The 17333-nt window shown below is 43.4% G+C and overlaps 1 protein-coding gene across 1 annotated transcript in view; it reads right to left on the bottom strand.

Moving 5' to 3' along the window:
- LOC143962364 (olfactory receptor 5G26-like) overlaps positions 1 to 15292 on the bottom strand; it is a 32505-nt gene extending 17213 nt beyond the window's left edge. Inside the window, exon 1 of the mRNA XM_077471658.1 lies at positions 15273 to 15292. Coding sequence (XP_077327784.1) covers positions 15273 to 15292 — 20 coding nt within the window. The remainder of the gene's footprint in view (positions 1 to 15272) is intronic.
- Positions 15293 to 17333: the final 2041 nt, after the last annotated feature.

The following is a 17333-nucleotide window of genomic DNA, read 5'->3' as shown; positions in this document are numbered from 1 at the left end:
TAAAGGCATCAAGGATAATTGTCATGGTATAAGACGCAAGTATTAAAATAAATAGAACAGTGTTAAATTCACCAACACTTTGGAATCCCAGGAGGAAAAGGTTCATTGCGACCGTTTCATTTTTTTCGCTCATGTTTAGTTTCCTGAAAAACAAAAATGTATATAGTTTTACATTATTAATCACTTGCTGTTTGTTTTAATTTTTCGCACATATATTAAAAACAGCATTTTTTTTTTTTGCTAGAAAATTTCTCTGAACTCCCAAACATTATAGAAAAAGCAAAAACAAACAACCACTCCAATGCTCAAAGGACAGTCACCAGACAAAGATAGTGTGTAGGGTCTGTGTTTCCTCCAGAGCAATGCTTCAATGGTGTAGCCCTCCTCAGGCGGGGGTATCCAACCATATACTGCAAAAGAGCTCACAGGGGGAGCAAACGCCTAGTGCAGTGATGGCACCCCAGATGTTTTGGAGCGCCATCTCCCATGATGCTCAACTATACTGCATAGTGCATGAGCATCATGGGAAATGTCGTTTCAAAACATCTGGGGTGCCAAGGTTCACCCTCACTGGCCTAGTGCATTACCCAAGATTATCTTGAGGAAACCAAATAGCCAATAAAATACTTACGAAGGACAGAAATAACATGCATAACAGCAGACTTTGATGGTAAACCAGCGTGACAATGAATGACCAGATTATGGCGATGTTGGCAAGCTGATGCGTTTCGGGGATGCATCCCCTTCCTCAGAGCTCAAGCCAACTAATGTTTGCCTCCTAATAAATGCACCAGATACCCTACAGCTCCACCTTTCAATTGGGTGGAGTGTCTCGGCATTAGATTTATGGTCAAGGGTCAAGATCAGGGGCAAAGAGGTCATCATAATAATCCTAAATAACGTATAATTATAATAATAAATAATACATGTAAATACTGTACATGAACTTTAATGACATCCCAGTCTCAGTTACAGTCCGTAGGGTTCAATATTAAGTTGGCCCACCCTTTGCAGCTATAACAGCTTCAACTATTCTGGGAAGGCTGTCCACAAGGACCATTCTTCCAGAAGCGCATTTGTTGAAGTCAGGCACTGAGGTTGATAGAGAAGGCCTGGCTCTAAGTCTCCGCTCAAATTCAACCCAACGGTGTTCTATTGGGTTGAGGTCAGGACTCTGTACAGGCCAGTCAAGTTCCTCCACCCCAAACTCACTCACCCATGTCAGCATGCCAAGACATTTTGGACAATTTCATGCTCCCAACATTGTGGGGATGGCCCCTTTCTGTTCCAACATGGCTGTGCATCAGTGCACAAAGCAAGGTCCATAAAGACATGGATGAGCGAGTTTGGGGAGGAGGAATTTGACTGGCTTGCACAGAGTCCTGACCTCAACCCGATAGAACACCTTTGGGATGAATTAGAATGGAGACTGTGAGCCAGGCTTTCACGTCCAACATTAGTGCCTGACCCAAAAAAATGTGCTTCTGAAAGAATGGTCAAACATTCCCATAGACACACTCCTAAACCTTGTGGACAGCCTTCCCAGAAGAGTTGAAGCTGTTATAGCTGCCGACTCAATATTGAACCCTACGGACTAAGACTGGGATGTCATTAAAGTTCATGTGTGTAAAGGCAGGTGTCCCAATGCTTTTGAATATATATATATATATATATATATATATATATATATATATATATATATATATATCAATAAATAACATGGTACCTAAAACATTTTATTTTGTTAAAATTTTGTTATGCTTTTTTAAATGTTTTTCTTTTACCTTTATTGCTATCAGATGGGAACTACCAATCAGGGGACAGATACTATTTATGGAGATTTCAGGGTTTTTTTAGATTCCCAATGTCTACCCTGCCCTCCAAAGCAGCTAATCAAGCATAGATCATGCTTGATTAGCTGCTGCCCTGACTGTAGCAGCCAGGGAATGAAAGCAATGCAACTGAAAATGACTTAAAGCGGTAGTAAACCCGCACATTTTTATTTTATTTTTTTAAACCTGCAAAGCAAAAGGCATAATGAGCTAGTATGCACCGCATACTAGCTCATTATGAAATACTTACCTTAGAACGAGGCCCCGACATCTGGCCCGATCCACGCCGAGGGAGCTGACATGCTCCCTCGGCGTTTCTTCCGGGTATCGCGGCTCCGGCGCTGTGAGTGGCCGGAGCCGCGATATCGTCACTCCCGCGCATGCGCGTGGGAGATTTCATTCCGGCCGGCCACTGCCGGATTTTCAGGCCGAGAATCCCCTTGTGCGCATGCGCCGCTGCAGTCAGCGGCGCATACCGAGGGGAATATCTCCTAAACCGTACAGGTTTAGGAGATATTTTTTTTACCTACAGGTAAGCCTTATTATAGGCTTTCCTGTAGGTAAAAGTTAAAAAATGGGGGGAAAACTCTCCTCCATCTCATCTGTGTTTAGAGATCCCAGCTGTTTACCGTGGTTCCAGGCTCTTCTGAAAAATGGGAGAGGCTGGGAACCACTGCGGGCATCGGGTGAGAATGCCAGCTAATTTGAGATCGTGAGGAACTGGAAACTCCAATGACTATGGAGGAACTTCAACGGGCAATTAGTCTATCAAAACCAGGCAAGGTTTTCCACTCCAATATTATAAACTTTTCCTCCCAACGTTAGGCCCCTATATGATGAGACTATTCAACAAACTTGGGTCTGAGACAATTTTACCTAGAGAAACTTTAAAAGCTCATGCCACCGTTATACCTAAAGAGGGTAAAGACTCAACTTGTTGTGGCAGCTTTAGGCCTATCTCTCTTTTGAACTGTGACCTTAAACTGTTCACTAAGATTATAGCCTCTCAGATTGCACAGCATCTACAACAATTGGTCCACCTCGATCAGGTGGGATTTATCCCATCTAGAGAGGGCTCGTGATAACACTCTTAAAGTGTTGAGTCTCATACATGCAGCACAGGAGGCAAAAACTCTGTGTGTAATGGTAGGCACAGATGTCGAGAAAATGTTTGACCAAGTAAACTGAGGTTTTATGTTTTCGGTCTTACGCCAAATGGGAGAACATATGTTAAATTGGATCACCAATATATATTCTAATCCAACAGCTCAAGTCAAAGCCAACAGAATTCTTTCAGACTCCTTCTCCATTGCGAACGGGATAAGACAAGGATGCCCACTCTCCCCACTACTTTTTTGCCTTTTCTCTGTAGGGTTCACCTAAATCCTAGACATTAGGCCGCGTACACACGGGCGGACTGTTCGCCCAACTTTGTTCGTCAAACAGTTTGACAAACAGTCCGCTCAAAATTAGCATGAACGGACTTGACCACACACGATGAACGAACAGTCCGCTGAAACCGTGCACGATGACGTACGTCACGTACGACGGGACTAGAAATAGGAAGTCCAAGACACAGCAAAGCACCCTTTGGGCTCCTTCTGCTGACTTTGCGTTAGTAGAAGTTTGGTTAGAGACGATTCGCGCTTTTCAGACTTCAGCTTAATTTGTCCGTTCACTGCGGCGCAGTCTACCTGTGAGGTTTGTATCTGTCTTTCGGTACGCGTGGATCAGTTGTACCTGTTATTAGGCGCTTCTGGTCCGCTCGTTTCTGGGTTTCAGGTCGTTCTTCATAGGTCTGGCTGTTCTTCAGTGCGTTCAGTTGAGCTTGTCTGTCCAGCCGACCGTTTCAAAGCCATGGAGTGTGGACGTACTCGGGAACGAGTTCGTGCTATATTGGGGCTTGGTGTTGGGGTTAATACTTTGACCCGAGCCCAGTCTGTGAACAGGGTGAGGAGGAGTTCATGGACAAAGAATTGGTTGCGCCAGCGTGACCAATTCTCGCATATGCCTTTACTCCGTGAGATCCGTGAGAATAAAGAGAGAGTGTGTAGAGAGAGAGAGAGATAGAGATATAGAGAGATAGAGATATAGAGAGATAGAGATATAGATACATAGATATATAGAGATATAGATATATATAGAGATATAGATATATATATAGAGATATAGATATATATAGAGATATAGATATAGATATATATATATATATATATATAGAGATATAGAGATATAGATATATATATAGAGATATAGATATATATAGAGATATAGAGATATATAGAGATATATATATATATATATATATATATATATATATATATATATATATATATATATATATATATATATATATATATATATATATATAGAGAGAGAGAGATATAGAGATATAGAGATATAGATATATAGATATGGATTGTCAACTCATTAATTATTCCCCCCACTCAAATTGCTTGCAGGTGTTGGATACTTATTAATTAGTCCCCCCACCCCACTCAAATTGCTTGCAGGTGTTGGATACTTATTAATTAGTCCCCCCCACCCCACTCAAATTGCTTGCAGGTGTTGGATACTTATTAATTAGTCCCCCCACCCCACTCAAATTGCTTGCAGGTGTTGGATACTTATTAATTAGTCCCCCCACCCCACTCAAATTGCTTGCAGGTGTTGGATACTCATTAATTAGTCCCCCCACCCCACTTACCCACCTAATTTGTGTCCCCTGGTCCATCAGAGGGCTGATTAATCTGTGAATTGGGCCAACCATTTTTTATTTTATTTTTTTGTTTTATTGTTTAAATTATTATTATTATTTTTTTTTTTTTGTGTGTCATTTTTTTGGAGCTTTTTACCTTTTTGTGTCCCACGTGCATATTTGCTTTCATTAACGTCCTCAGCATTCAATCCTGGGCCCCATATACACCCACAGCCGAGACTGTTTTTCTCTATAATTCATATTGTCAGCTCCATTGTACTATTTTACTTGCCCCCCCACCCTTTGTATACTCTTTGTATACACCCTGTGTGTGTGTGTGTAGATAGATAGATAGATAGATAGATAGATAGATAGATAGATAGATAGATAGATAGATAGATAGATATAAATATATATGGATTGTCAACTCATTAATTAGTCCCCCCACTCAAATTGCTTGCAGGTGTTGGATACTCATTAATTAGTCCCCCCCACCCCACTTACCCACCTAATTTATGTCCCCTGGTCCATCAGAGGGCTGATTAATCTGTGAATTGGTCCGCCTACTTTTTTTTTTGTTTTTGGCAGAAAACAAATTTGCAATATTTCTGTTTAACTGTTGTTCCAAAATGTTTTGGAGTTTTATTTGTTATGAATTGTTTTTATTTAATGACTAATTTTTTTTTCTTCCTGTGTTTGACTCCCCAGTGTCCTTCCATGCCACAGGAATGGCAGACTGTGGCTTCCCAGTTCGCTGCCCGTTGGGACTTCCCCAACTGCGGAGGGGCGATCGACAGGAAACATGTGAGGATTGTGCCCCCACCCCATTCGGGGTCCTACTATTGGAATTATAAGGGGTTCCATAGTGTGGTGCTAATGGCGGTGGTGTCGGCACAATGTGACTTTCTTTATGTGGATGTGGGGAAGAACGGCCGGATGTCTGACGGAGGAGTCTTTAGGCAGACCGAGTTCTGCCACCGTCTTATCACTGGTGGCCTGGACTTGCCACCAGATGCCGAGAATGTGGAGGGGCTACCGTTTGTTTTTCTGGCTGATGAAGCGTTCGGTCTGAGTGAACATCTTATGAGACCCTTCCCCCAAAGGACCCTCACCCCGGAGAGGGGGTTTTTAATTACCGGCTGGCCAGAGCAAGAAGGGTTGTGGAGAGTGCCTTTGGCATTATGGCCAGCCGGTTCCGTCTGTTACTGACAGCCATCAACCTTGCAGAATATAAACTGAACTATGTTATTCTGTGCTGCTGCATTCTGCACAATTTTCTACGTATATATTCAGGTAACCAGTACCTAGAGCCTATTGGGCCTGAGGCCGGACTCATATTTCCAGAACTGACAGGGCTGGATCATGCCCTTCCTGGCTTAGCCCCCCAAACAGCACGTGAGGTGCGTGACCGCTATGTCAGCTATTTTAATGGTAGGGGGGCTATTCCAATGCCAGCTGAGCAATAAAAATGTATTTTTCTTGAAATATGTCTTGTCTGTTCAAATTTTTAAGTTTGGTTCTTGTTTGCTTTTCACGTTGCTTGTCTCCTACATTGTCCTAATTCAGGGATATGCAATTGGCCAACCTCCGGCTGGTGCAAAACTACAAGTCAATCATGCCTCTGGGTCTCATGCTTGTGGCTGTCAGTCTTGCTATGCTTCATGGGACTTGTAGTTCTGCAACAGCTAGATTTCCACTAATTGCATATTCCTGTCCTAGTGCATTTGTATAGCAAAGTGGTTTTTGACAATAGGAAATAAGGCCCTTTGTGACAAAAAACACAAAATGACTTCCCAAACTGGTATTGAGTATTGAAAGAAGTAGACACACACACACACACACATCTTTTTTGTGATTTTTTAATAGTGCACATTCCAAACAGTGCCTCTTTTTTAGATCTTGTTCGTCCCGGGGCTGGGGCTGGGGCTAATTGCCCAATCAGGCTGGCGAGGTCGGGGGGTCCTGGGCTGCTCCGCCTCTTGTCTGAGTCGTTGTTCCCCTATGAGAATGAAAAAAAAAAAAAAAATACTTTTAAGTATAGTGATATTTGAGTTCAGAAATTTGAATATGAAACATTGGTTTGAAGTGGTGTACAATTATTAGCTGGTTATTACAAGATCCTAGTTTAATACATCCTTAAAATGACTTTTTTTTAGTTAGGCTGTGTTCAGACTGCTGCGATGTGCGAACGCTGCAAATCTACTGTGGTTTCACGCATCGCATGCGCAGTTCGCACTGCCCTATGTGACCTGCTGGGAGTATCAGTGTAAAGTTCTATTGACACCTCCAAATTAGTTCTCATTTCACAGTGCAATCTTTAAACTCAGACAGGAATCGGACCACATGGTGTGAACACCCATGTGATCCGATTTGGCTGTGGACTAAAAAAAGGGCCATGTACAAGTTTGGGCCGGATGCGATGCAAATTCAGCCATACTATATGTATGGCTGAAATCGCATCACACAGAGATCACATGTGATTTGCACTGCAGTGTGGTGCAAATCACATTTGATCTCGTACATTGCAGCAATGTGAACCTAGCCTTTAACCAAACTGTGATACTTTATATCTTTTGTCCAAGTTTCACAGACGGACACACTCGAATCATCCCCTGGAGTACCTGTGTGTGATTATGTCAAAAAATGTTCTATGATGTCCCAAACTACACTAAATGTTTCCCAGTCCAGATGTTGAACCAGCGTTTTATCTATCTATCTCATTTTTTTAATTGAGTCTACATTGCACTGAATAAATGTATGAAACTTTAGTAAAAATTTATATCCTATAAACTGAGCGTGACAATTCAGTTTATCATGAACAATACAAAAAAATTAATAACTAATTAAAATCTAATCCAACACCAGATAAATTTACACCATACACAAATTCATGCTATTTACGCCCACATATACGAACAACCATATGCGCTCATTACATGAACTATTAACTACACGAGCGATCAAATCCGCCAGATTTACATACACTACCTACACGAACGATTACGAACAAATACGCCAGATTTTCATACAATGCCTACACGAACGATTACGAACAAATCCGCCAGATCTACATACACGACCTATACGAACGATTATGTCCGACAGTCACGAGAAACGCGGAGTTTACTCACTTTTTTTCAGGGCCTTTTTGATGCGGTAATATTGGTCCGGCTCCCTGGACTTGATGTCGGACCATCGTTTCCGGAGCTGGTCCTTGCCTCTTCGTACCCCAAATTTGTTCTCCAAGGTTGTGACGACCTCATCTAAGATGGCGCTTTTCCTGACATTAGGTTTGGGGTACGGGCCATGTTCCCCATCATAGTCCTCCCTTCTTAATATAGCCACCATCTCCACCATCTCTTCAAAGGCCATATTGGTGGCCTTATATCTCCTCCTTGCTCCGGAAGCATGGGGTCCATGGCTTTCCTCCGCGCTGCTCACGCTGCTCATTGAATTTGCGTCCGCCATTTTCTCCTATCATTCACCCACAGCGGAACGAGGGTAAAAGGGGCGGGGAAACATGGTCACAAGGAACGTCAGGGGCGGGCGACGCAGGCGGACGCAGGCGGAGCCTGAGCGCATGCGCTGCATATAAAGCGTTACCGCGAGGCCGTACGCTTGTCCGAACGGAAGCAGCGAGTGCTATACGCGACGGTAAGATAGTTATCGTTTTATTTTCGTTTAATGTAAAGCCTGCGTTAGGAATGTGCATATTGAAATTTAATCTTATTGATGTTTAATTGATTTTTATGTGGGTTGGTGGTTGAGTGGGGTTGGTGTTTTGTGTGGTAGTGTGGGGGTGGAGGTGGGTGTATAGGGGGGTGGGGGTAGCATGTGTGTGTGTGTGTGTGTGTGTGGGGGGGGGTAGTGTGTGTGTGTGTGTGGGGGGGGTAGTGTTTGTGTGTGTGGGAGGGGTAGTGTGTGTGTGTGTGTGTATGTGTATGGGGCAGTAGTGTGTGTAGTGTGTGTGTGTGTGTGTGTGTGTGGGGGGGTAGTGTTTGTGTGTGTGGGAGGGGTAGTGTGTGTGTGTGTGTGTGTGTGTGTGTGTGTGTGTGTGTGTATGGGGCAGTAGTGTGTGTAGTGTGTGTGTGTGTGTGTGTGTGTGGGGGGGGGGGTAGTGTTTGTGTGTGTGGGAGGGGTAGTGTGTGTGTGTGTGTGTGTGTGTGTGTATGTGTATGGGGCAGTAGTGTGTGTAGTGTGTGTGTGTGTGGGGGGGTAGTGTTTGTGTGTGTGTGGGAGGGGTAGTGTGTGTGTGTGTGTGTGTATGTGTATGGGGCAGTAGTGTGTGTAGTGTGTGTGTGTGTGTGTGTGTGGGGGGGGGGGTAGTGTTTGTGTGTGTGGGAGGGGTAGTGTGTGTGTGTGTGTGTGTGTATGTGTATGGGGCAGTAGTGTGTGTAGTGTGTGTGTGTGTGTGTGTGTGTGTGTGTGTGTGTGTGTGGGGGGGGGGGGTAGTGTTTGTGTGTGTGGGAGGGGTAGTATGTGTGTGGGGGGTAGTGTGTGTGTGGGGGGGTAGCGTGTGTGGTAGTGTGTGTCTCGCCTACATTGTCACAATATAGTGTGCATTTGGTCTGACTTTTTTTTTTTTTTTTTTTTTAAGAAAATGCAAAGGTATACCCCAGACCCCTTTAAGGAGGAGGCCTTCCTCTCAACATTTCTAGATTTAGTGGAGTCGCACAGTAATCTTTGGGATTCAAAACACCCCCAATATTCAAGCCGTGCTGCCCGGAAGAAGACACTGGAGACAGTTTTGGCGTTTGTGAAAACCCGACTCCCCCAGGCAGACACTGACTTTGTGAACGCCAAAATTCAGAACCTGCGTAGCGTGTATAGGCGGGAGCAAAGAAAGATCCTAGAGTCCCAAACATCAGGAGCAGCAGCAGGTCAGGTCTATGTACCTAGGCTGTGGTATTATGACAGGCTGCGTTTTCTGGATGACACGTCAGAAGCCAGGCAGTCACTTTCTACTCTTCCGTCTACCCTTCCCTCCACCCTTCCCTCCGCCTCAGGTGAGCCATCCCTGGAAGATCCAGACCCTTCCTTGCTGGACGAGGTTGATGCGCCCAGCTGGAGCCAGGTATATTTTAGTTTCTAACGTTTGGATTGCTCAAATATTAATGATGTCAAGTTCAATGTTTGAATTGCTTCCAAATCTAGGATTTCATCACAAATTAAATTAGATAGAAGGATACAGTAGTTTACACAAATGTGGCTCAAATCTTAATGAACTGATGGAAAAATGATGGTGTCAAAATGATAGCCTTTTGTATTTCAAGACAAATGTATTTGCAAGTGAGAACTGTAAAATTGTTAGTGATTGATGATTTCAAAATATAGACATATTTTATTTATTGATTTCTTTGTTTTTTACACAGGATGAGCTCACCCAGGAGGAGGCCGGGACCAGTGGTATGGAGGAGGAGGCCGGGACCAGCCACACACAAGAGCTAGCTGGGCCCAGCAGGAGTCGGACTGAAAGTCAGGTCCCTCCCCTCCGCCTAGCCAGCAAAAGGCCCAGGAGGATGACGCAGACAGAGGAGGAGTCCTTGGCGCTGATACGGCAAGCCACACAGATTTTGTCCAAACCCCCCAATCCGGAGGAGGCCTATGCCACTTATCTGGCTAGTAAGCTACTTGAAATGGACAAACCCCAGCGAAACTTGTGTGAAGCAATCTTTTTTGATGCCATCCAACGGGGTCTGAAGGGTGAGCTCACACCCACCACCAAGCTTTACAACGCAGACCCTACTGCTCCTCCTCCTCCTCCTCCTCCTCCTCCTCCTCCTCCTACCACAACTCCACCACCAGAGGCACAGCCTCCAGCGAAGCGTGGAGGGAAGGCTAGACGGAAGAGTCGCAAGTGACTGCCTGGCTTCAGTCTGCTCTGAAAGAAGACGCAGGCTGTTGTAGTACCACAGTCTGGGGACATAGATCTCATCTGCTGCTGTTCCTGGTCTTTGGGATTCTAGGACCATGTTGTGCTCCCTATTTACATGCTACGCAGGTTCGGAATTTTGGTGGCCACTCACTTGATGTGTGCCTGGGGGACAAAAGGCTTCACAAACGTCAAAATTGTCTCCAGTGTTGCCTCCCTCTTGATTTATTTTTGTTCTGAGGAAAAATAAAAATTTATTATTTCCAAAAAATCTTGTATGTTTTTTTTTTCATATTTTTTTTTAATTTGGGCTTAAAAAACAAAGTTTATTTGTGAGTAGGCAGATACATGTCAAAAGACTCTGGGGGTTATTTACAAAACACACGTTCATGTAAATATGCTAACTTCAAGTGCAATTTTTAAAGCACTGCAAGTGCACTTGGAAGTGCAGTCGCTGTATATTTGAGGCTTAACATTTGAAATGAGGGGAAGCTCTGCTGATTTTGAACATGCAATCATGTTTAAGCTAAAATGCTGGTTTGGGTATCTATCTATCTATCTATCTATCTATCTATCTATCTATCTATCTATCTATCTATCTATCTATCTATCTCTACTTGCATAGTCCTGCTTGGCCAAAAAAAATGCAAGTCCATCTTGTTTCAACCCCCCCCCCCCCCCACAAAAAAAACAAAAAAAATATGACAATAGTAGTTCCAAAAATATATAGTAATAGATAAATTCTATTTTTTTTTTTTAAGAAATAAATAAATATATATATATATATATATAAATTTTTGGGGGGGGTTTTATTTTATATATATATATATAATTTTTTTTTTTTAAGGGTTTTTTTATTTTATTTTTAATTTTGAATATATTTTTTCTATAATTGGAAGATTAATCATAGGATGAGGATGAATTAAAAACATGTGGTATAACTCTGTGTGAATATAAGCAGCAAAGCTACTTCACTTTTCTTGCATTACAAAGAAGAAAAGAACGGGCTATATTAAAAAACCACAAAATTAGCAGCATGACGAATATGCTAGCTTCAATACGAACACTATTTTTACAAGACCGAGCGCTTCCGCCCTGTCCGCCCTGTAAATTCTTTCTGAACATGCGCGAGACTTAGTTTGACGAACAAGCCTACACACGAGCGGACTGTCCGCTCAAACCAAGTTTCAGCGGACAGTTTTACGGAAATTCCGAAAAACTTTGTTCGTCAGACTGTCCTCTGAAACTGTCCGCTGAAGCCCACACACGAGCGGACTGTCCGCTGAAACACTGTTCAGCGGACAAAGTTGGGCGAACAGTCCGTCCGTGTGTACGCGGCCTCACAGAAGTGAGGGTTGGGGAAATGCAACATAAAATATCTGCCTATGCGGGTGACTCGCTCTTTTCCTTAGCAAATCCAGCTATCTCTCTTCCAAATCTCCTCCGTAATTTTGAGACTTATGGAAAGCTGTCGCACCAAAAAATGTATTTCAGTAAATTGGAAGCTATGAGAGTTCCATCTGTCCTTCTTCAGACCCTGAGGTTGAGTTTCAGATTCCAATGGACAGATTTGGCTTTGAAATACCTGGGAACATATATCCCATCCAAATTATCTCCTACCTTTGAATTTAACTTTCCCCCGATCTTAACCAAAACTCATACTCTTCTGGAAACTTGGCACAGAGGTTTACACTCATGGTTTGCCAGATGCAAACTTTTCAAAATGTGCATCCTGTCTAAATATCTTATCTTAATCTCTGATTAAGCACAGCTTCCTTGTGTGAAATGCGTCAACCATCTGTAGCCTGTCATTGTCCTGTGTGTGTTACTTTGTGATGTTGCAGTAAAAGGACTCAGGATCAGTCATGGTGTGCAGCCAATTCTTTCTCCAGCAACTCACGGAGCTACCAAGCTCACATTTAATAAATAGCCACTCATCGGCTGTAAGAAATAACACCAAGTTCTTCGCTGCACCTGCAGCCATGAGCTTGGTATCACCAATTACTGACAGGACATATACAGTTGTGCTCATAAGTTTACATACCCTGCCAGAAATGATGATTTCTTGGCCATTTTTCAGTTCTCAATACCGTGTTTTGCCCCCTTTAACATCAATGACAGCTTGAAGCCTTTTGTGGTATTTGTGGATGAGGCTCTTTACCTTCTCAGATGGTAGATCTGCCCATTCCTCTTGGCAAAAAGCCTCCAGTTTCTGTAAATTCTTGGGCTGTCTTGCATGAATGGCACGTTTGAGTTCTCCCCAGAGTGGCTCAATGATATTGAGGTCAGGAGACTGAGATGGCCACTCCAGAACCTTCACTTTATTCTACTGTAGCCAATGACAGGTCGGCTTGGCCTTGTGTTTTGGATCATTGTTATGTTTGAATGCCCAAGTACGTCCCATGCGCAGCTTCCTAGCTGATGAATACACATTTTCCTCCAGTATTTTTTGATAACATACTGCATTCATCTTGCCAGCAATTTTGACCATGTTTAGTTTGGCGCAGGGTTCGCCTTAATTTCCATATCAGACCTGAAGGGCCTGGTATGGATTTTAGGGGAACCCCCAAGCAATTTTTTTTTTAATTTTGGTTTGGGGTTCCCCTTAATATTCATATCAGACCAAAAGGGCCTGGCAATGGACTGGGGGGGAGGGGGCATGCTCTTTTTCTTTTTTTTTCAATGAGTTTTATCTATATTGCCGACACCTGACAATTCATTACAGCCGCGATCAGTTTTAAATGACAATTTTTCCTTTAGAAATTTCATTTTGCTGTGGTACTGTTCTAAACATGGGAAAACTGTTCCACTTTGTAGTCATACTATAGACACCCCCCAGGCATGATATTTAAAGAAATATTTCATTTTTATTGTTTCACTTTAAGCATTAAAAGAAATCACTGCTCCCGAAAAAATGGCAGTTTTTGAAAAAAATAAATTGCATTGATACATGTCCCCTGGGGCAGGACCCGGGTACCCAAAAACGTTTTATGACTATATCTTGAATATAAGCCTTTAAAATGAGCACTTTTGATTTTTCATGTTCGTGTCCCATAGACATTAACGGTGTTCGTGTGTTCCGCCAAATTTTTTGCCTGTCCAGTATGTTCTGCTGCGAACTGAACCGGGGGGTGATCGACTCATCCCTACCTGCCAGCCAGGACACCATTTGGACCCAAGAACTGTCCCTCTCACACAATCTCTGACGCCATTGATGCCATCGATTTACCTTCCTTCTACCTTTGTTCAGCATCACTCTTCACTGTTTAAAAGAGACCACTGACCAGACCAAATCATGCTGTCATCATGCTTTGTGTAAATGTAAGTGTAAAACATGATTTTGGGCAAACAGGCAGGCTGGCATCACTTACTTTTTTAGCTGTCCTGTCCAGGCCCTGGAGACACTTTTCCGACATCAGGCAGAAGGGGACTTCTCCAGGCAGCTCCTCCCCCTTCAAGATCACCTGATCCATTAATTTCCACCCCCTGAGCTGAATAGTCTGCTGGATGGCCGTGGAGCTGACGCCGGCCCACGGAGCAGCCCAGCTGCCTTGGGAGTGGGCAGTGAGGACTGGGGACCGGGCCAGAAGAACATGGATGCAGCCCTCTCTGCGAAGTTGGCCATGGAGAGGCCAGTAGCAGGTGAGTGGGGCTGCCCAGGAAGTCAGAGTCAAGCCCAGAATTATCATGCAGCCTGGCAGCCCCGGCCCACCGGGTATATGCCCGGTGAGCTCTATGGCCAGTCCGGGCCTGTTGGTGACAGTAGAAGGAACAGTGCCTCATTGTTGATGTCAGTGCAACAAATTAATGTTCCATTGTTGGTGTCAGTGCAAGGAATTAATGTTACATTGTTGGTGCCAGTGCAAGGAATTAATGTTCCATTTTGGTGTCAGTGAAAGGAATAAATATTCCATTGTTGGTGTCAGTGGAAGTACATGGTGACCCTGGGTGATACCTGAACATAGATGGTGCCATCCTTTTGGAAAGAAAAGCAGGTAAAGGCAATGTCCGGGGAAGTCTTGTGATCAGAATACATACCAGAAATTGTTACACTTTTGTTAGCCTGCATGCGATAAGCAAAATATATCTCGCACTAGATCCAATTTAACACAAGCCAAGAGACAGGGAACTCAAACACATGTTATTATAATACATCTGAATAGTCCCAAAAAAATCTTTATAGAATAAAATGTAGAGAGAAGCAGTGTTTCTACATTGAGGCTATCAGTTTTACTATTCCTATATTTATATAGTCTTGATATATATACATTTGATAAAAATAATTAAATGTCTATTTTTTTCCCACCGGTCGTAATTATTGTGACTTTCAGAGGCTTTGAGGTTTAAATGTTGATAGGCTTACATTTTCCCGATTGGAAAGCACTCTTGTGAATAATAATATAGCACAAATTATTTTTAAACTTGCAAAAAATAAAAAAAAGGTAAATAAATAATTAGAAAAATGTTTTAATCATAAAAAATGGAAACCTAATAATAATTCCTTTGGTTTCACAGATGTAATAAAATATTCAGAACTGCTTTTTTTTTTCCCATTCATGAAAAAGTGTCCTAAAGCAGCAATGTTTTCATAAAGAATGTCATGAATAATTTATATTTTAATAGTTTTATAAATTGAAAAATCAGTAAATAAAATAAAAAATATATATATAATCTTATATATTTTTTTAATATCTGTTTATTAAAGGTTTTAAGGAAAAGTAAAGTGACCTATGGTGGCATGACCCACGCAGCTGTGTACCTACCAACTAAAACAAAAACATGATTTGGAGTGACTACCTTAGCTATATTTGCATGCAGTTTCTGAAGGTACTTACATGGTAAGTTCCCCCAAGCATCCTGGAGATCTTACCGAAGTTCAACCACCGACATTAGGGAGTTCAGAACATTAAATGACAAGTAATACAGCAGGCAAGTCAGGTCCTGGTGGTCCAGGAGATCCTGCTATAGGAATTCCAACTTGCCTATGTGCTTATAGCCTTTGAGGATTTGTCAGGAACCATGATTAAGGCTTAATGTACATAGGACATTTTTACAGCCTTTACAGCCACGGTTACATGCCGCATTTAGATGGCTTTAGCCACATTTGCGTTTAGAACGAAATGCGGCTAAATGTGAGTTACCGCGTTTAGCCATGTTTCGAAGCGTTTAGCGCTTGAAATGCCCCCAAACTCAGCGTCTGAACTCATTTTTTTGCTTTCCAAAAAAGGTCTCTAAACTCAACTGTCTTAAAAGGACATTAAACAAATCTGTGTACATGTACTGATAAGATAAGCTTAAAAAAGCAGCCAACTGTCTCTGAACGTCCGTTTACCAGCAGCAATGTACACAAGGCCTAAGACTGAGACATATCCGGATGGTTTGGGTATAATTGTCTAAATTTGGACTTCAGCATCAGTCTGACTGGGCTACGAGATGTTCAGCCTGGCCACAGGGGGCACTGTCTCTTCTGGCAGGCATGGAACTATGGTCTGGTCAGGTGCTTAAGTTACTCTCTCTCGGAGCCCGCCCAGTGGGAGTGGCGCTCTTGCTGTGCTTTCTGAGAGAGGGTATTTAAGATGCGGACGTCACGTGGTTCGGGGTTCCGGTCCAGAAGGATGTGCTGACTTCATGGTCCTGGTCTTCCTGACTAGGCCCCAGGAAGGCTATGGCCTGTGGTGCTGATCCACCCGATCTTGTTGTCTCTGGGCTGGCTAGCCCAAGGCAAGGAAACTAAAGGAGGATTCTGAGGTGTTTGGGTGCCGTCTCCAGTTCGGGAGAGACCCAGTGACTTCATGCTATCCAGGGGAGGACTCTTCAGAAGAAGGCCACGTACGGAATGGTTTCTTAGTAAGAGCCTGGAGGAGCTGAAGTACCCAAGAGAATCCGGTCTTGTGGATATCGCCAAGCTGGCTGAAAGATTCAGGTATCCCACGAGTGTTCTTCAAGTTTAGTTTTCCTACATGTTTTACAACAACGTCTGTGGCAGAGACTTGTTCCTGAGTAAGCACCTTGTTGGCTGCTAGGCCTTGTGAGAGAGGGACTGTCCAACTTGAGTGATCATCCAGTTGCGAATGGCTATTCTCTGGATGCAGTCAAAGTAAGCAAACGTTTCAACATTGACTTTGACAATAAGAGTACCGGAACTTCCTTTCCAACCCTCTGATCCCATTTTAAAGAGACTGTTCATTGTCTACCTTTTTGCAAATAAAATCCATTCAAGTGGATCTGTTGCCAGTCTCTCGAGTTACTGGGCCATCTACCATGGGACACCCCTAGACGTGAAGTGAGGAGAAAAGAAGGTAACGGTAAGCCCATTCTAACCAGCAGCTCCTTCGGGGGTTAGTGCTACAAAAGTATTGTTCTATAAAGACTAAATATAAAAAATAAAAACATTGTCATAAAACACCTTGTAGACGGGGGCGTGGCTTGGCGCGCGGCGGACATGGCAGCTTGAGTGCAGAGCTCCGGAGAGACCTCGGCTGTTTAGCTGCCTCCCGCGCACTTCCACCCGGATCATGAGCAAACTTGGTGGCCGAACACCGTGCACTAGATCCCGCCGGACATCTGAAGCATTTCGGGGCCGGAATATATCGGAAATCTACCGCAGTCAGCCCAGGACGCAGCCGGAGGCTTCAGGCCCCAAGATGGCGCCGCCACGTGCGTCGGAGGATTTTAGTGAGGACTCACAGTCAGCGCCTGAGGATAACGGTAGGGGACCTGCACATCCCAACCTCCCACTAACCTATGCTGACATGGCCATTATAGCGGCAGACATAAAATCCTCTTTCTCCGTGGCCATCACGGACTTAAAATCTAGCCTGGTGGTTTTGAATGATCGCATGGTGGCGGCTGAGGCGGCGGGGAAAATGAGGGAGAAGGCCATTCACCGTTTGGATAAGGTTACTCTCACACACTCCAATCACTTTATTGA

Source organism: Lithobates pipiens, unplaced genomic scaffold (assembly GCF_037356315.1).
Source record: "Lithobates pipiens isolate NorthernLeopardFrog02 unplaced genomic scaffold, aLitPip1_a1.2 Scaffold_8, whole genome shotgun sequence".
Taxonomy (NCBI): domain Eukaryota; kingdom Metazoa; phylum Chordata; class Amphibia; order Anura; family Ranidae; genus Lithobates; species Lithobates pipiens.
This window is presented reverse-complemented; position numbering and strand designations above follow the sequence as displayed.